The sequence below is a fragment of the Rattus norvegicus genome, chromosome 5, assembly GCF_036323735.1.
Source record: "Rattus norvegicus strain BN/NHsdMcwi chromosome 5, GRCr8, whole genome shotgun sequence".
Lineage (NCBI taxonomy): Eukaryota > Metazoa > Chordata > Mammalia > Rodentia > Muridae > Rattus > Rattus norvegicus.
This window is the reverse complement of record NC_086023.1, coordinates 38157921-38182477: the sequence shown is the minus strand read 5'-3', so window position 1 is coordinate 38182477 and position 24557 is coordinate 38157921. Positions and strand designations below refer to the sequence as shown.

The 24557-nt window shown below is 40.9% G+C and overlaps 1 protein-coding gene across 1 annotated transcript in view; it reads left to right on the top strand.

Moving 5' to 3' along the window:
* Positions 1 to 232: 232 nt before the first annotated feature.
* Positions 233 to 24557, top strand: part of Atp6v0d2 (ATPase H+ transporting V0 subunit D2) — a 49095-nt gene continuing 24770 nt past the window's right edge. The window contains exons 1-2 of the mRNA NM_001011972.1: positions 233 to 459; positions 15716 to 15887. Of these exons, the coding sequence (NP_001011972.1) occupies positions 330 to 459; positions 15716 to 15887 (302 nt within the window). The 5' untranslated portion in view covers positions 233 to 329. The remainder of the gene's footprint in view (positions 460 to 15715; positions 15888 to 24557) is intronic.

Below are 24557 nucleotides of genomic sequence, written 5' to 3'. Positions count from 1 at the left end.
GGAAAGGTACATTTACAACAGCATCCTGGTGTTACTGGCAAAATTGGGCATGACCTTGGACTGTGCCAGGGAAGAAATGCCAGGACCCCTTCTTTCACCTCTCCTCCTGACAGCGAATTCTCTCCGGGTGCTCTTAGACCATTTGGCTGACTCACTGTTGCTGTAAAAACAAAGTCGTATGAGGCACTGTGTTGACTGCCTCTGAAACTGGAGCAAACTAGTCAGTAGCACCCTGACTATCAGCTGAGCGACCACGACACCCACACTTCCCCAGACCAAGGCCAGTTCAGTGGCTCTCCAGGACTCAGAGCCGATTCAGCCTGAGCAAGATGCTTGAGACGGCAGAGCTGTACTTCAATGTGGACCATGGCTACCTGGAGGGCCTGGTGCGAGGGTGCAAAGCCAGCCTCCTAACTCAGCAGGACTATGTCAACTTAGTGCAGTGTGAGACCTTGGAAGGTAAGCCTCTCACCTCATCCCATTCCAACAAACAAACAAACATGATGTTGCTCTCTGGGAGGAGGGGAAAGGGATTGTGATCTCCTTGGCAGAAGTCCTGAAGAGGTTTTTGGTCCTGGTGTTCAGATTCCCAGAGGCGTCAGTTGTGAAAAGAAAAAGATCTCTGGTTCCCATATTCTCTAGATGCAATTTAATATTTCTTTCCATTATGAGAGCAGTAGGGATAAACCATGTGGTATAATCATCACCTGAGACACTTGACACCCAGAAACCCAGAAACCAGCGTCCCCTGAAGTTGTCGCAAAAATTTTCAAGTATATTAAAGTTTCTATGGTTTGCGATCAGAGTAGATGGTACATTCATCTTTTAACTTGATTTCTAACGTCTCAATAAAGAATAGTTTTTAAGATATTGTGATAATTACACTTTAAAGTACTGTGTTCCCTTTGTTGTCCTATCTATTTTTATCCGCGTAATTGCAAACACTATTGGTAAGAACCTTAGCCAACCAGCTTAGAGTCTGTGTAGAAAAAAGAAACAGGTAATACGTTTGGCTTGGGGAGAATTTTTTTTTTTTTTTGGTTCTTTTTTTCGGAGCTGGGGACCGAACCCAGGGCCTTGTGCTTCCTAGGTAAGCGCTCTACCACTGAGCTAAATCCCCAGCCCCTTGGGGAGAATTTTTATCTACCTCCAGTTTTCCAGTATTGATTTGAGAGTTTGCCTGAGATTTGCCTTTAGGGCTGAAGGGCAAGAACAAAAGAAAAGAAAAGCCAGGAGTGTAGTGGATCTACCATGGGTTAAAATCCTGACTTTGACCTCTGCTACATCTGAGTTGGTGACCTGGTTTTTCCAAGACTCTGAGCCTCCCTCAGAAGCCCTCCCATACACACTGGGTAATAATTCCTATTCAGTTACCAAGGGAAAAATAGCTAAGCTCCATAAACAAAAATTTCCCTCAGTTCACATTTTTTCTCAAGCCTTCACAAAGAATGTACATGGGTAACCATTTTTATTAATAAACCTGCTTTGCTTATTCATTTTCAGAGACATCTAGATTATTCTAGAAGACGTAAGCAAGCACTAAGGAAAAAACTTTTAGAAAAGGAATTAATTAGTAGGTGTTGTGGGTTAGAACAAACCATATTTAAAAAAAACAAAAATCTGATGGTGACTTTGCTGGCTTCCTTGTAAGGCTGAGGGGAGCTGAGATCACTCTTGCATAGTTGGGACTGGTTACAGCCAGAGTCAATTGCCCAAGGTCAGATCAGCCAGCCTTGCTCTACCCTCCATTTTCTTTTTTTTTCTTTTTTGGTATAAATAGATCTTTCAGATGATAATTCTATTGACTCCAAACAATGTTACATAATTCCAAGTACAGCATATTCAGTTGGGAGTTTGGTGACTAGAAAATGTTAATTACTTATAAAAATGCATGTGTAACTTAAAGTAGGGGGAAACAGGAACCTTAACACAGGGCAGAATACTTAGTCAGAGAGAAGTCAGCCATTTGAATAAATTTTATAGAGTTTTGAGTCAAGCCTCTAAAAGCAATAAAACATGCTAATTGAAATCCAACCAACACTTAAGGTGGCTTTTGACACCAAACACATACTGCTCGAAGAAGAATTCAGAGAGAAATCAAAGAAGTTGTGTCAAAGTCAGAGAGATGATTCTAGGACATGAAAAGTAAAGAGGACACAAATCAAGATTTAAAAGTGACTGCCAGGGCCAGTAAGATGGCTGAGTGGATCAGAGTAAGTTCTGCTCTTACAAGGGGACCTGAATTCAGTTCACAGCATGCTCACTGGACAGACAGCTCACCGTCATCTAATCTTGCCAGCTCCAGGGGCATCTGGTGCTTAATGCCTCCCAAAGCACCTGCCTTCACATGCAGATACCCAACCCCTTACATACATATACACAGAGTTTAAAATGAAATGAATCTGTTTGGTTTTTGTAAGTTACAAGACTTTTTTGTCATAGGGAGTTATAACCAAAAGATTCCATTGAAAATGAAAGAGAAGAGAAGAAGGAAACGTATATAGCATATATCTAGCCTAGAAGAGTCACCTAGCTGAATTTAGTATCAAAAATTTTCAGACCCTTTTGGAGACTTCAGGATGCTTCTATACGTGTGCCCACACACATAACTTCCCAAACAATGCTAAAGCAGTGATCCTCCTGACAGCATCCCTGTATCCAAGTTAGGAACCCTGCCTAGCATCATTGCTGTATAATAACTACACTTCATGATTTTCTACCTTTCTTTTCAACATGCAGCTTTTCAATTATTAAATTTCCAAATATCTGTCTATAGACTCAGAACTCAGAAGAGCAGGCTGACCCAACAGAATCTCATGATAGTTTATAGGGATTACCTCCAACCATTCATGATTCTGTGTGCCAGTGTGCCAGACTACTATTTGGAGGTACCCAGAAATACTGAAAATCAAAAATCAGTAAACCACATTTGAGTTATTATAGGTGCTGAAAAAATACAAATAAGAAAACATTTTTACTGAATTCTGTTATTTATTATTATTATTATTATTATTATTATTATTATTATTCGAATCATTCCATTTGTTTACATCTCAAATGAGATCTTACTTCCTGCTTACCCATCCACAAGCCCAACAACCTACAACCTCGCTCTCCTTCCTCCCATTTGCCTCTGTGAGGGTGCTCCCCCACACACACCACCCTCTCTTGCCCCACCCTTCCAGCATCCTCCCTACACTGGGGCATCAAATCTCCAATGGGTCTCCCCTTCCACTGATGTCAGACAAGGCCATCCTCTGTTACCTATATACCTGGAGCCATGGATTCTTCCCTGCATTGTCAGCTGCTGGCTAAACCTCCCAAGAAGCAGTCATACAGGATTTCTGTCAACAAGTGCCTCTTGGCAACAGCAATAGTGCCAGGTTTGGTGTCTGCAGACAGGATGCATCATCGGGTAGGGCAGTCACTAGATGGCCCTTCCTTAAGTCTCTGCTCCAGTTTTTGTCCCTGTTCTTCCTTTAGACAGGAATGTTTCTGGATTAAAAACTTTGAGATGGGTGCGCGGCCCCATCCCATCACCAGGGGCTGTGCCTATCTACTAAAAGTGGTCTCTTCATATTCTATCTCCCCTTCTCTGCTAAAATAAGAAAACTTTTAAAGACTTTTTAAAATGTGTACATGTGTATGTTGCATTTGTATGCATGAATGTATGTGTATGCCACATGTATATGTGTCCACAGAGGTCAAAAGAGAGCATAGGATGCCTTGGAGACCACCAAGCACAAGGTGGAGGACCACCTTATATGGTGAGAACCAAGCTGCAAGAGTAGCAAGCACTCTTAACCTCTGAACCCTACCTCAAGCTTCTCAATTAAGAACTTCTTGTCTTCATATAGCAGAGGACACTGAAGCTTAGGATGACTGCAAGTAGCCTACAGGCCAGCAACAGCAGCAAAAATGTCTTTTTGTGCATTAAAATTCTACTCAAAGGCACATAATGTGTATCAGGAGATATGGCTCAGTGGGAGAGTGCTTGCCACTAGCCCAGCCATGAATAAAGCTCTGGGTCACATCTCCAGCAACACACACACACACACACACACACACACACACACACACACACACAGATCCATGAATACAGCCATGACGTTTTGATGTTAACTCTGTTTTGCTAATAGAAATAATACAGACTGCCTACTTAGTTCATTTCTAACATGTTAGAAATTAAATAGTCCCCAAAAGCAATGTATCTGTTACTTCTTTGAATACGCAGGTACCTCATGAGCTAATTCAGGGTTAAGAATCAGTCAAGGGTGGAAAAAATTTCCTGAACAAAACACCAATGGCTTATGCTCTAAGATCAAGAATCGACAAATGGGATCTCATAAAACTGCAAAGCTTCTGTAAGGCAAAGGACACTGTGGTTAGGACAAAACGGCAACCAACAGATTGGGAAAAGATCTTTACCAATCCTACAACAGATAGAGGCCTTATATCCAAAATATACAAAGAACTCAAGAAGTTAGACCGCAGGGAGACAACCCTATTAAAAATGGGGTTCAGAGCTAAACAAAGAATTCACAGCTGAGGAATGCCGAATGGCTGAGAAACACCTAAAGAAATGTCCAACATCTTTAGTCATAAGGGAAATGCAAATCAAAACAACCCTGAGATTTCACCTCACACCAGTGAGAATGGCTAAGATCAAAAACTCAGGTGACAGCAGATGCTGGCGAGGATGTGGAGAAAGAGGAACACTCCTCCATTGTTGGTGGGATTGCAGACTGGTACAACCATTTTGGAAATCAGTCTGGAGGTTCCTCAGAAAATTGGACATTGAACTGCCTGAGGATCCAGCTATACCTCTCTTGGGCATATACCCAAAAGATGCCCCAACATATAAAAAAGGCACATGCTCCACTATGTTCATCGCAGCCTTATTTATAATAGCCAGAAGCGGGAAAGAACCCAGATGCCCTTCAACAGAGGAATAGATACAGAAAATGTGGTACATCTACACAATGGAATATTACTCAGCTATCAAAAACAACGAGTTTATGAAATTCGTAGGCAAATGGTTGGAACTGGAAAATATCATCCTGAGTGAGGTAACCCAGTCACAGAAAGACATACATGGTATGCACTCATTGATAAGTGGCTATTAGCCCAAATGCTTGAATTACCCTAGATGCCTAGAACAAATGAAACTCAAGACGGATGATCAAAATGTGAATGCTTCACTCCTTCTTTAAAAAGGGAACAAGAATACCCTTGGCAGGGAAGAGAGAGGCAAAGATTAAAACAGAGACTGAAGGAACACCCATTCAGAGCCTGCCCCACATGTGGCCCATACATATACAGCCACCCAATTAGACAAGATGGATGAAGCAAAGAAGTGCAGACCGACAGGAGCCGGATGTAGATCGCTCCTGAGAGACACAGCCAGAATACAGCAAATACAGAGGTGAATGCCAGCAGCAAACCACTGAACTGAGAATAGGACCCCCGTTGAAGGAATCAGAGAAAGAACTGGAAGAGCTTGAAGGGGCTCGAGACCCCATATGTACAACAATGCCAAGCAACCAGAGCTTCCAGGGACTAAGCCACTACCTAAAGACTATACATGGACTGACCCTGGACTCTGACCTCATAGGTAGCAATGAATATCCTAGTAAGAGCACCAGTGGAAGGGGAAATCCTGGGTCCTGCTAAGACTGAACCCCCAGTGAACTAGACTGTTGGGGGGAGGGCAGCAATGGGGGAAGGGTTGGGAGGGGAACACCCATAAGGAAGGGGAGGGGGGAGGGGGATGTTTGCCCGGAAACCGGGAAAGGGAATAACACTCGAAATGTATATAAGAAATACTCAAGTTAATAATAATAAAAAAAAAAGAATCAGTCAAGGGCAAGTGCTGGGTTCTAAGTTAAGGACATAAGGACTTCTGTTTAGTTTTGTGGAGTATGCACTATATAAACTATGGGGTAAAGAAGAAAAGGCAGTGCTTGTTGTCACAGCACAACGTTGAAGCAAGTGCATTTCACAAAAGAAAAGCTAACCTGGTAAAGGCTAATCTTATTTCACTTTTTTAAAGTCTGTCGTCTTTAAACATCTTCTGATGTGATAGCAACGGACTGTTCTAGAATCACTTACAAAGAACACAAAGTATTTCAAGTAAGTTTAGAGGGCAGAAAAATATTGTCTAGGAAAGCTTTAGAGAGTCTTCATATTCAGGATTGTGCTGGCTTGAGAGCCAATGTGCTCAGAAATACTCACCCAGTCCAAGTCTGACTCTGACTAAGGCAAGCACTAGTCATGGGAGCCACTGAGTCAGTCTTTCCTGGGAACAAAAGAAGGAAGCTGTTACCATGTTAAAAGCTAACACTATGTTCAGAATCTCAATTGCAAATGCTTATGCAAATTGTCTTAGCTCTTAGAAAACGACAAGATGGAGACAGTAATACCTGAAGCTTAGTAGTGAGTAATATTTTTCTGAACATGATGATAGTGTGTGCTGGCTCTGGGTGTGGACAAGACTCCAGATAGTATTTTCATATTGTTTGCTTTGCCAGCCTCTTTATATTCCTAACAATTGGGTCTCTTTAAAGGGATTGATCTCCAGTTTTTCTCCAACTGTAGGAACTAATTCAAGCCACCATACACTAGTCACTTTCTAGCTAAGCAAGTAAACATGGATAAGATATAGTGTCTGTCTTTTAAATGTCTTTCATTCTAGAAAACGAAATGGCTAAAATAAACTCTTAAGAAGGGCAGTTGGGAAGAGCTCATCAAAATTTCAAATACATAAAAAACAGTGCCTGGAAATTCCATATCCCATCAGACTTGCACACATATGAGAGGACATCTGTGCAAATACCCCTCGTGATACTCTTTGGAACAGCGAAAGATGGGTGCTGTGTTAGGTAATTTTCCACTGCTGTGATAAAATTCCATGACCATGGCAAATAAGGAAGGGTTTCTTTGACCCTCTGTTTCTGGAAAGCCGAGTCCCTGATGGGAGGCATGGTAGCTGGAACGGAAGCTGAGAACTTACGTTTTGAACAGCAAACAGCAATCAGAGAAAAAGAATGAGTAGTGGCACTGAGGCTTTGAAACCCCAAGGCCCGCCCTCAGTGAAGAACTTCCTCCAGCAAGGACACTTGTCCTTAGCCTCCCATAACAATGCCACCCACCATCTTGGGGACCAGGTAGTCAAATGCCAAAGCCTATAAGGAATATTCTCATCCAAACCTCAGTCAGTGTCACTCAAACTCCCATCTGTAGGGAACTACATAACTAAGTCTGGGGACATTCCTTTAATCGAATATTCCACAACTGGAAAAAATGAAAGCTAGAACAAGCAAGTCTAAGGCAATAGAAGTGAAAGATCACCAAGGCACATGAAGTGAGCTGCGCGAGGAGAGGGCCGTGCAGAGTGTGGTATGTCTTGGCCTCTTAAAAGGTGGTAGGTTTTTTTAAATGTATTTATATGATTATGTAGCTGCAAAGACTGTGTAAGGATTTGAAGGAAACTCAATACAATTGATTACCTGAAGACAAAAATTAGTGCTGGAGGAGTGTCAATATGGTAGATAAGAAATATAAAAATTTTCTCAGTACACACACATACACATGCATACATGCAAACACACACACACACACACACACACACACACACACACACACACTCAAATTAAAGAATAAATTCTGTGCCAAAGAGGAGATATAGGAGACAGGCTTTTATTCCACAGACTTTTCTCTGAACCACCGCACACGATTTGTGCCTCGCATTCTAGCACATACATTTGTGGAAGACACCAGTGTCTTTCACTAGGCCACAATGTCAGCTGACTGCTGCCTGACCTTTCAAGCTTCAAGTCCAAAACATTTTCCCTCTTTTAGACATATACCTTCATTCACAAATCCCCTTCATCTGATTTTCCTGGAAAATGGCTGTTCCTATCTAGCTACAGATATTATTAGTAAGGGAAAATCACTAAAAATTAAAAATTAAAAATAGTTACAATTTACACATGAAAGTGAACCAAACTTGAAAAACAGTATTTGAGGAATACTTACCCAGATGGCTTTGGAGGAAGGCTTAAGACAGGTAAACATTCTGGGCAGGGGAAGAAGCCAGTGACTTACAAGAAAGCAAAAGGCAAGTGAATCAGTCTGACAATAGCATTGCAATAACAGGGGATGAGTTTGAAGTTTGGATTGAAGAAAGCCTTGAGGTGCCTTGGAAGTCTGATTATGGAGGTCAGTATCAGAATGCTGAATGTAACAATGGGTGAGGACAAGAGTCATGGCTGTGTCCAGCAACAGACTTGCTGCCATGGAAAACGTGAACACACCACTCCTCCAGGCCTCAGTTTCTTGGTCTACGAAATGGGGATCAAGGAAAAGTTAAGAGACGACAGACATTAAAATCATCTTATTAGCAGTAAAACACTCTATGCATTCTATAAATCTTATTTTAAATTCCTTAAAACACCCAGTGGCTCTTGTAAGAATATGGCGAGATCGAAACAGTTCTTAACAAAGAGTAAATTTTATGTCACAAGTTTCTTAACAGCAAAGAGCCTAAGAAATTCAATTAACAGATTGACACAAGAGTCTGAGTGTCAGATGAGCCTCCTAAACATGAAACGAGAAAGGTGAAAGTCAATGAAGGGATTCGGGAGATGGGAGATGCCTTCACTTCCAGCAGTTGGGAGGCTGAGGCAGAAGGGTTAGGAGGAAGCAAGAGGGGAAGAGTGGGAGAGAGGAGTAGGCAGCAGTAAGGGGGAGAGGGGAGAGGGAAGGGGAGCAGGAGGAGCTGGAAGAGAGAGAGGAGAGAAGGAATGGAGGATGAGAAGGAAGATTCAACATGCTAAAGCACCAAAGAGAACTAAGTTTTAATACTGTGTGAATAATATCAAGCTAGCAAACCAGACAAAGAAGTACCTGGTTTTATACATACTAATTGCTTTTCTCATTGTTGTCATAAAATGCCTGAAATACATAACTTAAAGAAAGGCTTAGTAAATCTCACAGTTTTGGGGACTACCAGTCTACCTTGGATGCTTAGAAGTACTTGCTGACAGGAGCCTGATATAGCTGTCTCCTGAGAGGCTCTGCCAGAGTCTGACAAACACAGAGGCAGATGCTCACAGCCAACCATTGAACTGAGAATAGGGTCCCCAGTGGAGGAGTTAGAGAAAGGACTGAAGGAGCTAAAGGGGTTTGCAATCCATAGGAAGAACAACAATAACCAACCAAACCCCCAAGAGCTCCCAGGGACTAAACCAACAACCAATGAGTACACATGAAGGGACCCATGGCTCCAGCCACATACGTAGCAGAGGATGGGCCTTGTTGCGCATCATTAAGAAGAGAGGCCATTGGTCCTGAGAAGGCTCAATGCCCCAGTGTAGGGGAATGGCAGGATAGGGAGGTGGGAGGGATAGGGTGGGTGGGTGGGGAGAGCACCCTCATAAAATCAGAAGGGAGGGGGAATGGGATAGGGAGTTTCCAGAGGGGAAACCAGGAAAGGGGATAACATTTGAAATGTAAATAAAGAAAATATCCAATAAAAAAAGAGAAGACAATGGGTCAGTCCATGCTGCAGGAGCTTGTCTGTGATCTTAGAAGCAGAGCAAAGACTGGTTCCTAGAAAGGGCTATGATCTGCCAGGCCTTCTCCCAATGGGTTTCCTAGCTAGACCTAGTAGACTCTCTGGCCCAAAGGTTCTACAATCTCCAAAACAGCACCAGCAATTGTACACCAAGTATTCAACCTATGAGCCTGTGGGAAACACTTCATATTTAAACCAGAACAACTATATGCATTAAAAATCTAGATAATTATTAAATCTAATGTTGGAACTGAGTATAGCGGTTGCAAAATTCTTCATTTAGAGGATGAAAATCAACATCCTTAGAAAATGAAATTGTTTAGGAACTAGATGGATACACAGAAGAGAAAGTTAACGTTTTCAAGTAGGTTGTATCTACTGCCTCTTCATATGTCGCATTTGTCTTTTTAAAGATGAGGAATAAACCAGTTATCATTTTATTTATCCTTCACTATAGCTTGAATGTATAGAATCTATATCCTTCTTTCTATCTCTCCCTCTCTCTCTTTGTCCCTCCTCGCCTCACCTCCAACCATGTGTGTGTGTGTGTGTGTGTGTGTGTGTGTGCATGTGCGTGTGTGTGTGTGTGTGCATGTGTGTGTGTGTGTGTGTGTGTGTGTACGTGTGCACGCAGGTGAGCTGATGCATTGAGGCTGGAGATGAAGCTCATGCCATGCAAGTTTTCTAATATTTTCTGGATCAGGAAACTGAGTTAAGAAAGAACAACAGGCCTTCTTAAACTTGGCACCAGCAGAGCTGGAAAACAGAAAAGCTTCAGTTGCTGCGCAGGGCCCTGGATGACAGTGTGTCTAAAGGAACCTTCATGGCACAACCTCCAAGAGGGAAGAGATCTTCCTTTTTGTCTGGTGGTCATTTTTTTTTATTTGATTTTTATTTTGACTTTGTTTTTTGTTTTTGTTTTTTGTTTTTTTGTCAGAATCTCCCTAGAGAGCCCACATGGGCAAACTCTTGATCTTTCCTCCTCAGCCTTCAGAGGACTAGGCTTCCAGACATGTGCCAGCACACATAGCTCTCGATTTTCAAATGTAAGAAGCAGGTCCAAGCAGCAAGCTTCATAAAATAAAATAGTTTTCCAGAACTCTCTGCCAATCAGTGAACAGAAGGTAATGGCCAGGTACTGCCTCATTCACTAGCCACCTGACTTTGGATCAACCCCTTGAACCTCAGTAGCAATGTTTTACACTCTGGCCACAAACATGCATTCAGGTATACACAGATACACTCCACCCGGCGAGATACTCTACAATGCACTCAAACAACTCAACAGATTTCTTTTATTCTATTGCTGTTTAGAAACTATTACATTCATGCAGTATGTAAGGACACCACATTCTGCAAAACATCACTATTTTCTCACTTAATGAGGAACAGACTACTCACTGCACTACTTCTACTAATAAAATGGTACTGCGAACTCCACACACTGCTCTGAGGGCAGCTCTCTTGTTTCATAATGTCTTAGAAGATCTGTGTCTTTCTCTTTACAAAGAAATAATCAACGCCTTTCAGTTCCTACTGTAAAGATACCTGTTTATCCAGATGCACTTGATTGCAAAGCCCGTTGCTGACACATCTACCTAGGTGAGCATTTAGGAAGAAGATGCGAGAGAGAAATTAGTGAACTTGTTTTGAAAACTATACAACCCTGAGTACTTCTGCAATGTCTGTTGGATCATGTTGGTGCTAGTGAAGGAAAGGGGTCCCTTACTCCATTTTCCAGGACTTCAGCATTCCAAGATTCCTCCAGGGTCTGGAACAGAGGAGTTGTTTTACTGCAACTTCTCACTGGCAGAGAGAAGGGTTGAAAGTTATTTAGCTTAAAAGAAACATATGTCACTGAGCAAAATATCATGGTTTTGAAAGAAATACCATCACTTCTGTAGCTTCTGTTGGCAAATAATCTTCAGTAGTGAAGAAACAAACTGCAGAATTATATAAAAATCTGCACTGCCAAAGTGACAGCCAAACAAGGCATGGCATGAAGTGTAATTGCTTAAAATTGAGCTAAAAAGGTTATTGATTCAATGAAGAGTATCTGTGATACAAGATCTACTGAAGACACTGAAAAAGAATGCCAGGCCATGGATCTCAACCTCTCAAGTACCATGTGATCCTTCTGCCAGCTGTGAGAGCTGTGCATTCATTCACAGCTCAGAGAGGCTCCTTCTTAGCCTCAGGGTAAAGGTAACAAGCTCTCCTTGTGACAACCTGCACTTATTTCTTCAGATTTAATCCTTCTGGTCTCCTATAATCTTTTTTGAATGGCATATTAACACATATCTTTATGTTGTACATATTTTGTATAAATTAACTGATTTTTACATACATGAAAAATAAGTATTATATATCAGTGAGATGCTATTTGTCATGTATATTCAAAAGTATATATATATGTATATATATATAATGTTCTTGTGATGCTTTAATCTTCAATGATGAGTTGACAGGATTTGGAGTCTACTAAAAGATATAGGACTCTTAATGGGGGCAGTATTGTCCTCTGAGTGGATCCCAGACTGAATACAAATTATTGAGTGGATGAAGCCAGCTGAGTACCAGCATCTCTCTCTGCTTCCTAATGATACAGTACAAGCAAATGCCTCACTCTACCGCCCTCACAGCCTCCCTGCCGTGAGGATTCTATTGCTTCCCTTTAAAATGCTTACCTGTTTTATTTTATGTGTATGAGTGCTTTCATTACATATATCTGTGTGTACCACAATCCTGGTGGCATTGGAGCCCCTAAAACAGGGCTTATGGGTGGTTGTCAACCCTCATGTGGTTGCTGGGAATTGAATCCTGGTTCTCTGTAAGAGCAACAAAAGTTCTTCACGGCTAAGCCATCTCTTGGTTCTCTATCCTTTCTCAAACCATGAGCCAAAATAAACCACTTTTTCTTCAAATTACTTTTGTCAAATATTTTGTCATATTTACAAGCAAAGTAGCTAACACACCCTTCATTTATTCTGTTATTTACTTGGTTTATTTGTTTATGCAGGATCTTGCACTTTATTCCAGGCTGGCATCAGGCCCCTAGATGCCAAGATTACAGACACTCCCAACCATGACAGGCTTCCATAACCTTATACTCTAACTATTCAAAATTATTCTGGTTTTTTAATCCATAGCACACAAATTTAATCTGTGATTAGACTACTGTGCAAAAAGCACACTGAAACGTTTTACTCCCGTCTATAATGCCAACAAAAAATGGAGCATTGTTGTTTGTTTGTTGTTTGAGGTAGGATCCTACTATGTAGACTGGCCTAGAACTTACTGTGTGACCACTATGTGACCACTCACTATGAGGTCAGGATCCTCAGATGCACAGAGATCTGTCTGCTCTGCCTCTGCCTCCCTTGTCAGTGCTGGGATTAAAAGCGTTCACTTCACCCTCAGTTTCACATGATATACTGAAACCTCTACTTACATATCGTTGAGTTGTTCAGCTAAGCAAATTAACATAAGCATTACCTCACATACCTTATGTTGTGAGAAGTTTTTTTTTTTCCAGAGCTGGGGACCGAACCCAGGGCCTTGTGCTTGCTAGGCAAGCACTCTATCACTAAGCTAAATCCCCAACCCTGTGAGAAGTTTTAAAACATATTCTTTCGATGATTTGAGATACAGAATTTCTCACTATTTACTAGTTACCTTGTTCTTCAATAGCTATATTGATAGAACCCTCTTCCAGATATGTGGGACCTTCTAACCAACTCTTGCTCAAGACCAACATCTTCCAGCTCTATCCCTGGTAACCACCAACCTCTTCTCTACCTCTATAAGCACCAATCTCAGGCTTCACATCTTAGTGAGATAATACCAAACGTGCCCGTCTGTGTCAGGCTTATTTTTCTAAATACTATCTCCTCTGGGTTTATCTGCATCATCATACATAACAGGATTCCCTTCATTTTTAAGGCTGAATAATATTTCACTGGGGTTTAGCAAACATATTCTATGTGCATGTGTTGATGGACATCTGGTTATTTCTGTAGCTGTTTCTGTGGTTAGCACTGCAATAACATATATGTGCAAATATCTCATCAATGTGCTCCTTTCAGTTCCTTTGAGTATGCACCCAGTAGTGAGATTATGGTAGACATATTTTTAATTCCCATATCTCCCATTTAACTGTTCATCAAACCACAGTGAAGAAGGCTGTTTAGAAGGAGCCGATGGAACTTGTATCATGATTTGTTCACATCTTAGTGGGTTGGGAATCAAAGAAATTAAACCAGAATCAGATGTCAACTTCAAAGCCTACTCACAGTATCCTATTCCAATATCTGTTAAATAGGCCACAATCCCAGTCTTCCAAAGCAACACCAGCAGCTGAGAACCCAGTGTTCAGAGACCCGAATTTATAGGAAGCATTCAAAACATGGCAGGTGCTATGCCAGAAATATTATTAGCAATGTGTTCTCAAATTCAGATCAATGAACTTAAGGAATTTTGTCACAGAAAATTGAGGCTTTACAGAGTATGTAATAATGATTGCACTGATGGACAGCAAAATGTAGAATTTGAATGAAGTCAATTTGAATGAATTTAAAGTCAGTTAAACATTGCTTTGAATTCTAGTTTGTTTATTTCATTCTAGAGAGTAGGGCGGGATCAACAGTAACAAAATATGGCACATGGCCTTTTGAGGAAGGACAGACATTAAAATGAAGCTGGAATTGAGTCTAATTCTCTACCAACATAAGCCATTGACATTTAAAGAATAATGGTGCAGAAATGATGCTTGAGCCTTAGAGCACAATATCTTCTCTTCTAGTTTTAGTATAAATTCCATATGACTCCACCATTTTGCCCCCCCAGCACCCCCAGACTTCAGCTTCTTCATCTGTAACAAAAGAACACTGAAATCAAGCCATGATGGCTGTCTACCTGTTGTAGTTAGTTAGGGTTTTACTGCAGTGACCAAGACAAGTCTTATAAAGGACAACATTTAATTGGGTCTCGCTTAATGGGTTCAGTCCATTATCATCAAGATGCATACCAGCATCTAGGCAGACATGGTCCAGCCAGAGCTGAGAGTTCAACATCTTCATCTGAAGGCTGCTAGTGGAAGACTGACTTCCAAGCAGCTAGGATGAGGGTCTTAAACCCATACCCATAGTGACACACAAACTACAATAAGACCACACCTACTCCAACAGGGCCACACCTTTGAATAGTCCTACTACCTAGGACAAGCACATACAAACCATCACACTACCTCACCCTGTATCTATGTCAGCTCTTCCTAGTCTCTCTTTTCCTCGAGGGCGACAGAGCTTCAGCATTTTCAATTTCCCAAATTACTTACAAAAGATCAAATCTGGTCAATATAAAGCCACCTTTAGTGAGGGAATGTTCTACAGAGAAACAGAGCTAAGAGAATTAGGGTATGTTACAATAGGGAATTTCACTAGAATGGCTTATAAACATTCTGGATGGTTGTATAATGACCACCATTTGCATACTGGAGGGACTGACAACCCATTGGTGATCAGTCCGTGGAACATTCTCAACATAGTGCTGAAGGCCTAAATGATTCCTCCAGAGAGTCTCCTGGTCCTGAATTGACAGGTTTACAGCAGTGGGCAACAGCAGCAATAGAAGAGATATACTTGACCCAGCATAAAGTGAAAGCTATCACTTTTCCTCAGACCTCTGTGCATCTGGACATCCACCAGAAGGTGCAATGTACTCTGAGGGAGAGCCTTCTTCCTTTAATTAACTTTTCTTGGAAGTGATCAGCCCAGAGGTGTCTCTCAGTTGACTCCAGATCCTGTTAAATTGACAGTCAGGCTCCTCTTTCAGACGGTGCTTCTCATTCTGAAGGGAATTCACATAGTAATAACCACTCTGACCTAAGGAATTGTTTGTTTACTTTCTTGTTTTTAGCTGTGTGAAATAATAGTTTCTTAAATAATTTTGTATTCTTATGGTTTGCAACAATATCAGCTTTTATATGGACTCTTTCATTTCTTTGAAGATCAGCACTCTTCTCTAGAAATGTGTATACCTCTGTTAAAGTGTAAGAGGATAGCAAATATGCCTTTCCCTTAAAGTTACCACAAACACATCTCCAAATTTAACTTGACCTGGAAGTTCTTTACATTTCAGATTTGAAAATTCATCTCCAGACCACTGACTATGGCAACTTCCTGGCTCATGAAACAAACCCTCTCACTGTTTCCAAAATTGACACGGAGATGAGGAAGAAGCTATGCAGAGAGTTTGACTATTTCCGAAATCATTCCTTGGAGCCCCTCAGCACATTTTTCACCTACATGACGTAAGTGGAGCTCTGCTAAATCCCAGTGTGGTGGATGATGACCCCTAACAGTTGTAAGTGGGACAGTGGGCCTGGGTGTGTGTGATAGACCTTAGTATGGTCAGTAGTTTTGAATACATAGAGATTTTAGCAACTGGTAAATTCACAACCTAGTTTTGTAATAGAGAAGACATCATGAATATAAAGCGGATGTCGGGTGGTAAAACCCCAATGTATAGTGTTTTTGTTCTCATGAAAACAAAAGTGAGGCTAATCCTTGAGGTGTTAGTGCTGTGGTATATCTGTATGACTCATTCATATCACTCCTAGGGTAGGAGAAGACATTACAAATTGTTCTAAATGGCAAGCCTACCTTTCTTACAGTATAAGTGCCTATCTGGTCCTGTTCTCCCAGTCCAAGTGCCTCTTGGCATAGATGCACATGTTTTAGTCCCTTATCGGTGGTTTCAATTTTTCAATGTGTGTGCTCCTCATTCTAAGGGAAATTACAATGCTCACATAAATGACACTTAAACTGTACCATTGCTCACAGGAGCCATTTGAACTAGCTTTGTACCATTCTAGTTATCCTAACTAAAAGCAAGGACTTACAGATGGATATGCTGTATATTATTCAGGTCAAATTTAATTATAAGGTACATTATAAATAATAGACCTAAGTTCTATACACGTGCCTCTACTCAAGTATGCTATGCATTCATAGAAAGATAATGTACATGATGGATTGTAAAAGTAGTCTAAAAGTAGAAAAATAAAATGAAAGAACAGGACTTTTGTTTGTGATGTTGTGTTCAGCAGTAGACAGAAATAAGGAAAGTGTTAATGAATCAAATAAAGTGAGCACTGGGGTGCATGTAAAATAGCCTGGGAGAAAACTATGGAGCTAAAGATAGATTCTGAGGAACAGGAGTAAAGGTGAGGACAGATGAGCAAATGGCAGAGGGGCCTTCTAAAAGGGTGGTTTCAGCCTCTGCCTTTATGACTGACTGTCAGTACAACAACAGTGGTGCTACTGTGCTGTAGCCCCATTCTCTTCTTCCATTTACTCATCACCCCTCCTTCCATTCTGCAAATATGATCAGCTCTGGACTTGGACTACTGAATAACTAATGGAACTATGGGTATCCAAAATGGCTACTGAGGCTGGAGAGATGGCTCAGTGGTTAAGAGCACCGGCTGCTCTTCCAGAGGACCTGGGTTCAATTCCCAGCAACCACATGGTGGCTCACAACCATCTGTAGTGGGATCTGGTGCCCTCTTCTGATATATCTGAAGACAGCAACAGTATAATCACATAAAATAAATAAATAAATAAATCGTAAAATGAAATTCAAAATATCTACAGAGCTGATCGAAATTGGATGGATGCCGGATGCTGTGCTTGACTTTAGACTGAGGAGAAAATGTGTCAGTTAGAAAGACTTCTACCATTATATGAGATATGTATGTGAACATAAATTGGCAACTAGAAAATACTCCACAGAAATGGAACTGCAACCTAAGCTTGGCACGAGCAAATAATCAATGTGAACTTTCTGTCATTGGTACTGGAGTAGACCAAAAATAAAGAAAGGCTCAGCTCTGAGGTTTTCTATGGTATTGTGATATTGGAGGATCAACGTCACTTCAAGAACAATATTATCAAGAAAAAAAATATAGCCAAGTTGGTTGTGCAGTGGGAGAGTATTTTCTAGCCTGGGAAACACCCTGAGTTCTATTACCCATGTTTCATTAAAGAAGGAAGAAAAGGAGAGAGGGAGAGATCTAAGGAAGGAGAAAAGGAGAGGAAAAGAAAGAAAAATCAAGAGGCATAATTATAACTTTCCCAGAGGCCAGAAAAACATAAAAATTGCCCTATTCTACATATCCCTTTAACCCCCACCCAGTTCTCCCGAGTGTAACCATTTACTAATTCCTTATGTTTTTTCATAAAAATATTTACACGCATGGGTGTCTAATAACACATGCCCTAACCATCGCTCCATATCATATTACAAATGTATACAGACAGCATCTTCTGGGCTTTTCTCTCTCTCTCTCTCTCTCTCTCTCTCTCTCTCTCTCTCTCTCTCTCTCTCCCCCCCCCCTCTCTCAATATTTCTTACTGATATCCCTGTGAACATCATTCTCCTTAAAGAACCATATAATTCTGTGTTTTAAATTTGCCATGACCCCATTTACCAATCATCTCTGGACAAGCAGCTAAATTATTTTCATTTCTTTCCATTGCAAAAATAAGTTGCAATTAGCTACTTTTTTGCAGTGATCTCTAGGATCAAACCCCAAGGCCTTATATTTCCAAGGAAAAGTAATTGCCCTGTTAATGAGTCGTATCCCTAGACATCAAGGTACAGGGAATCTGGAATAGATTTCTAAGCTCAGTTTGTGGTACTGGAGGTGATGAGTCAAAGAAATATGTTTTCATTGGTATGTTCTGTTTTGACACAGGCTCCCTGTGTCTAAATTAGGCAGCCTCAGACTCACTGTGTACCTCAAGCTTCCTTGAACTCATGATGCCGTTGCTTCAGGTTAGGAATGTGCATGTTTAACTTTGGTAAATATTGCTAAACTGATCACAACAGAACAACACCAACTTTAACCTTCAAACAAGGAGGCTTGCATTTCTATGCAATTGCCAACATTCTGCACTGTCTCCCACTCTGATAGATTCTTCTTTTGATTTTCAGTTACTAATGAGTAAAACTGATTACCTGATATTTACTTGTTACTAGACTTAATTCTTTGCATATTTTGTTAGAGTTTATAGATCTCTTTAGTTGATATACATTCTTTGTAGATTTATATAGAAGTCATTTTTAGTAATAATAGGTTGCAAAGTTATTTTCTTGGTTTGATACAATTTAATATTGTAGTACTCACTACTGGTATTGGATGTTTTTGGTGCTGAATATTAAATTCAGGATCTCACACATACTAGACAAGTGCTTTGCCTCTGAGGACACCCCAGACCCAGTGATCTTCATTTTTTATATTTATTTGTGGTGTGGTGTGTGTGTGTGTGTGTGTGTGTGTGTGTGTGTGTGTGTGTGTGTGTAGGACATTTATGTGTTTGTTTGTTTGGCTTGGGTTTTTGAAACAAGGTCTCATGTAGCCCAGTCTGGGGTAGAACTCAGTATGTAGCCAGACAACCTTGAACTCCTTATCCTCCTGTCTCCATGGTCTAATTGCCTGGATTATGGGCACGTACTACCAAGCTTTGCCTTGTATTTTTTGTATTTTTTTCTTGAGATACTCTCACTGTATAGCTAAAAATGACCTTGAATTTGTGTTCTTCCTTACTGTACCTCTTAATGGCAGGATTACAGACATTTGGTACTGCATTCATACCCCTCTCTGTAGGACTCTTTGAAGAAATGAAAGTATAGCTAAGTACCCAGACAGGAGCCTGATATAGCTGTCTCCTGAGAGGCTATGCCAGAGTCTAAAATATACAGATGCAGATGCTCGCAGCCAACCATTGGATTGAGCACTAGGTCCCCAATGGAGGAGTTAGAGAAAGGACTGAAGGAGTTGAAGGGGTTTGCAGTCCCATAGGAAAAACAATATCAACAAACCAGATGCTCCAGAGTTCCCAGGGACTAAATCACAAACCATTGAGTACACATAGAGGGACCCATGGTTCCAACCACAAGTGTAGCAGAGGATGGCCTTATCCTGACATCAATGGGAGGAGAGGCCCTTGATCCTGTGAAGGCTATATGCTCCAGTGTAGGGAAATGACAGGGCAGGGAGGCGGGACAGGCACTCTCATAGAAGCAGGGGGAGGCAGGATGGGATAGGGGGTTTCCAGAGGGGAAACCAGGAGAGGGAATAACATTTGAAATGTAAATAAATAAAATATACAATATAACAAAAAAATTTACAGAAAAGGAAAAAAAAAGAAGTGAAAGAAAAGAAAAACTGTCCTAGAGATTCCAGAGATCCCAAGCACGATGTTCTGCCATTTTATTTTTTCTTTTCACACAGGCCTACTAATGGCCAGGCTTCTCTAAGCTACTAGCTGATCCAGAATTTAAAGACCTGCCAAGGATCTGGGATTTCAGAAATGTAGAACTAGGTCTTATAACTGTTGAACTCCTGGGGAGCGAACCAGGCCCACCACTACACTAGGCAACAACTCTACCACTGAGCTATATCCCCAACCCATACAACGTATATATATAATCATACATATATGGTCAAATCATATAGCTCAGACTATACTAGATATGCAGCCCAAGGTGGCTCTGATCTCTAATTCACCTGCCTCAGCTTCCTGGGTGCTAATATTGCAAATGTGAATACTATATGTACCTCCTACAGAGCTATCTGTGTTTTGCCTCACAGTATCATCCTGTGGTGTGACGTGTCAATTCTGGCAGAAGCTTGTTGCTTTCTGCAGAGCTTAGAGATTAGTTTCAATAACCAACTGTGTACAAATGGGGAATGTTGTCCCACAGTTCTGAAATATTTTTTCTTGCACTGCCTCCAAAATGTTCTGTGAATTCAAGTGCCCATCTAGCCTCCATGAACCTCCAACAGTCAGAATTCTATCTTCCACTAGTGTTCCTGAGGCAACACTATAGCACTGTCAAAGTCAACCCTAAGAGACACAGTCTAAATTTAAATTGATTATCTTAAGCTTTGCACATTTTATATGAGATAATTACTGTACATGAGAAACTTATTTTGAAAATGTGGAGCAGATATTTTTAAATCCTTCATAGCAAGAATATCTAAAGGTTCTTCATACTATAATTATGCACAGTTTATGAAACAAAGGAACAGATACAGCACCGCATTACTGAAGACTGTTTAATCCAGGCTGAGATTGTTTTATTTTTCTTCCTTCCCACCCACTACTTTCCAGAAGCATTTCAACTGCTCATCTCTTTTGGAGCCATTTAAAAGCACTCTCTCAAAAAGTCAAAGCATTCTGATATCAAGTCAATAAAAATTTTTAATACAGTAACCAGAAAAATATAACCTTTAGGACCTGTGTAGTAGTCCTGACCTCCACCGAGTGCAGATTAAAAATATTCTGATAAACAATGCACCTACCATACTAAACATGGACAGACTTTTGTTGTGACTACAGCTTTAAATAAGAACAGCTACTTATATAGCATCTATGTCATATCAGTTGATAGAAGTAATCTAGAATTTATGTTAAATACATGAGACAATTCATACAGGCTACTTACAAATACTATATCATTTTACCTCCTTAAATATCTGGAAATGTGGGTGTTGGCCAGGGAGGGGTGTTTCAGAATGATTCTTACCTTGGGCACAGAGATACATGAAATGGGAAATCTTGGATTTTTAGATGAAAAATACTGAGAATTTCAGGTTAATCTGGAGAAATCTTTAAAGATTCATTTATGCTTGGTAACCAGTCTTGACCATCCCAGTGATGGCCTACAGCTCATCTGCAGGCTTTGCCCTATGTTCAGGTTCTTCCAGCCTTGAAGTACTAAAGTCAGGCAAGTCCTCAGCCGTCTAGACAGGAAATGAATACCTTGGGTCAGGTCCACTAAGAACTATCTGAAAAAAGCATGCAGATGGGTCCTTGGTTGGTGAAAAGCCAAGATAGGATTCGGCAACAACTATCAAAGAGCAGAGCATTCAGTCAGTCAGTCAGTCAGTCAGTCAGTCAGTCAGTCAGTCAGTCAATCAGTCAGTCAGTCAGTTGGAGGCACCTAAAGGCTTGAAGCAACAGCTCTGGCATTCAAGGCTCTGCAGAGAAGGCAGAACATAACCAACAACTAAAATGTGCATAACTGAGACCTGAGTGTGTGCTTAGAAATACAAACTCATTTCTTCTGCATCTGGACCCAGATATAAAGAGAGTAAGGAGGGGCTGGAAGAACAAAAGGACATGGCCAGGTTCAGGGCTTTGATTCAAGTAAAAGCCAAGAAAGGAGGTCTTTCACAGAGATGCCGGTGTTCATGTGCTTCTTATGTGCCAATCTGTACCCCTCACTTGATGGTCACGGCCCTACATGACAAAGGAGTACTTCCCTGCTGTGAGACCAGAAGACAGAATGATTGAAGGCTCCCACCGCAGCTGACTGAATAGCTGAACAGTTTAACGTCCATGACTTTATACTCTTTTCACATCTGGCCAGTGGGGAGTCCTTAGGACGGTTGCTCACAGAGCTCATTCGATAACTGCCAATGCTGCTATCATACCTACTCACTGCAGCATTGACAAAGAACTGGCCCGAGTCTGCATGACTGGTGACTAAGCACCCAAGTACTGCGCTCCAAGCAGTCATATTCAACATATACTTCCTTTCTTCCTGATTTTTTATTAAATTTTTTTACCTGTCCATTCTTCCTACCTCATGGAGTAGAATGATGTATTTAGGAAGATATCATAAAAGGTGTGTTCAGGGGATAAGAATTAAAGCATAGAAAATGTTGAGGAATTTTTTTTTAATTTGCACTGGAAGCCTTTACAACTGAGATGGGGAAGAGTGGATGGTGGCTAGATATTTCTAGAAGTTGAATTTCTTTGAATTTAGTATATGACTAAGGAAAAGGAGGAAGCAGTGGTTCCTAGGCAGTTTAAGCAAGAGGAGGGGATAATTTGTAAGAATTTATTTTTTATCTGTAGATTTAAAAATAAACTAAAAATTCCATGTGAATTAAAGTATATAATGTAAATAAGTCCCCATTTATCTCACCTTTACTTGACATCTTTCTACATTCTCTCTCTCTTTCTCTTCATTTTTAAAGAACTAAAACCACTGTTAATTTGGAATATTAGCTTTCCTACATTCACTGTCAGTTTTTTTCCAGCATAAGTAATGTTCTAACATATTTTTAAACACCTGTAGAGCCTTCTGTCTGGTTCTAGACAAGTTAGAGGCATTAAGTTTTGTGTTCCCTTTCTCCAAACTCTGCTTAGTACATTTTACACTCTTGTTTTCACATTCAAACTTCCAATAATATTTTGAGATTGACTGACAATATTGGTAATTAAACTTGACTATCAATTGGATTGGACTAAAGATGCCATGAGATAAGTAAAGCACACCTGGTAGATGTGTCTGTGAGAGATTTTTTTCATCAATGTCTAGAACTTAAAGGTTCTGATCTAATCAACAGTTCAGTCCATGGATGGATTAATATTTTGAATAAAGTATTGGAAGATGATGGATCTGGGTCCAGTTGAAGGAAGTGGGAAACATGTCTCTAAGGGCTTGCCTTTCCTGGTCCCTTCCAGTCTTCACGATGTCAGCTGTCAGAGCTGTATTGAGCTGATCAGATGAATGTCATTCAGGTACAGGTAGACGACGTTTACTTCTGCCGACTCTTTCTCAATTCACAAAGGGCTGAAAAGGTTTGGGTTGAGCTTATATGAACAAGTGTAGCTGACCCAGCTCCCAGGCTAGTACGAGTGGAAAAGCTTCACTCTGCCACTAACTTTCCACTGTGGAGGAGGGAACCCTCTTAAGTGGAGGGTTAGTCAGGCTTCCTCTTGAGTCGTTTATGTCAGAAAGCCCATGGGAAGTGTTAGCTGCAGATGCTGACAAAGCCTTAGCACTTAAAGTTTCCCGGCCATTCAAGAATTGAAAACTACCAGTGCTAATCTGCAGAATCAAAATCTGTTCTGCCTGAACTGTGCAGTATTCGATGATCACAATACAGCTATTAAGCATTCAGTGGAGGTTTGCACAAGACTCTAAGATTAGAACTGTGTTCTAACTGTGGAAAAATTATTTAAGGTGCAGATTCCAAGAGTGCACCAAAAGGAGGTATGATTTAGTGGGTCCTGAAGCGTGTCTATGATTCTGCGTTTTGTTTTATAAGCCTTGCAAATGAACATATTGCATGATGGGAAACTCTCACATCCCAGTGGCTCCAACATGGTTCTACACTATGCTACATTGAGACCACAGGGAAAAAGTCCTTTACTCACTCAAAGCCTTCGTTTCCCTCTGATCAATAAATGTCATTTTGTGCAATACAGAGTTGTGCGTTTTGTAAAAAGGAATCAGGTGCGTATGTTGTGATAGCAGCTGCATGTAAAATGCAGGGCCTTCAGTTTAAAGATGTTTAATAAGTTCAAGAGAAAATAGAATATGATTAAATTAAAATAGGTCCCTGGTGTATTACATACAACACAGATTTGTGAAAATCACCACTTACACATGTGTGATTACACAACAGATAAAAACATCCATTGTATCTTCGTTCAAGCATGTTCAACCGTGCTGCATCCAGGGCTGTGTTAATGCCGGTGGTCCCTGTTACCACCAAAGGCCATGGAGATGTCTGGGGTCTGTACTGACCACTAACTCCATGTCGATGTCCGTGGTCCATGTTGTAGCCAGAAACCAGGTGGAAGTCTATGATCCATGCTGCCGCTGACTCTAAAGGGCAAGGGGGGCTTCTTTTGCTGTGGTATTGATGACTGCAGACTCACAGCTGAAGACGCGATTCATAGAAGGCTTCTGTGACAACTTCTTCCACCCACACCCGCTACTCCACTCCTCCCCACCAAAATAATCTAAACAGGAAGCCATTGAAAAGAGCTCCTAAAAATTGTAACAAGGATGTTGCAGTGTAGCTCTTCACAGTAGGTGACTTCTGGCAGGGAGGCAGGTGGGGGACTTTGTTTCATAGTTTTCTTCAAGTGTCCGCTGGGAGTATGACTAT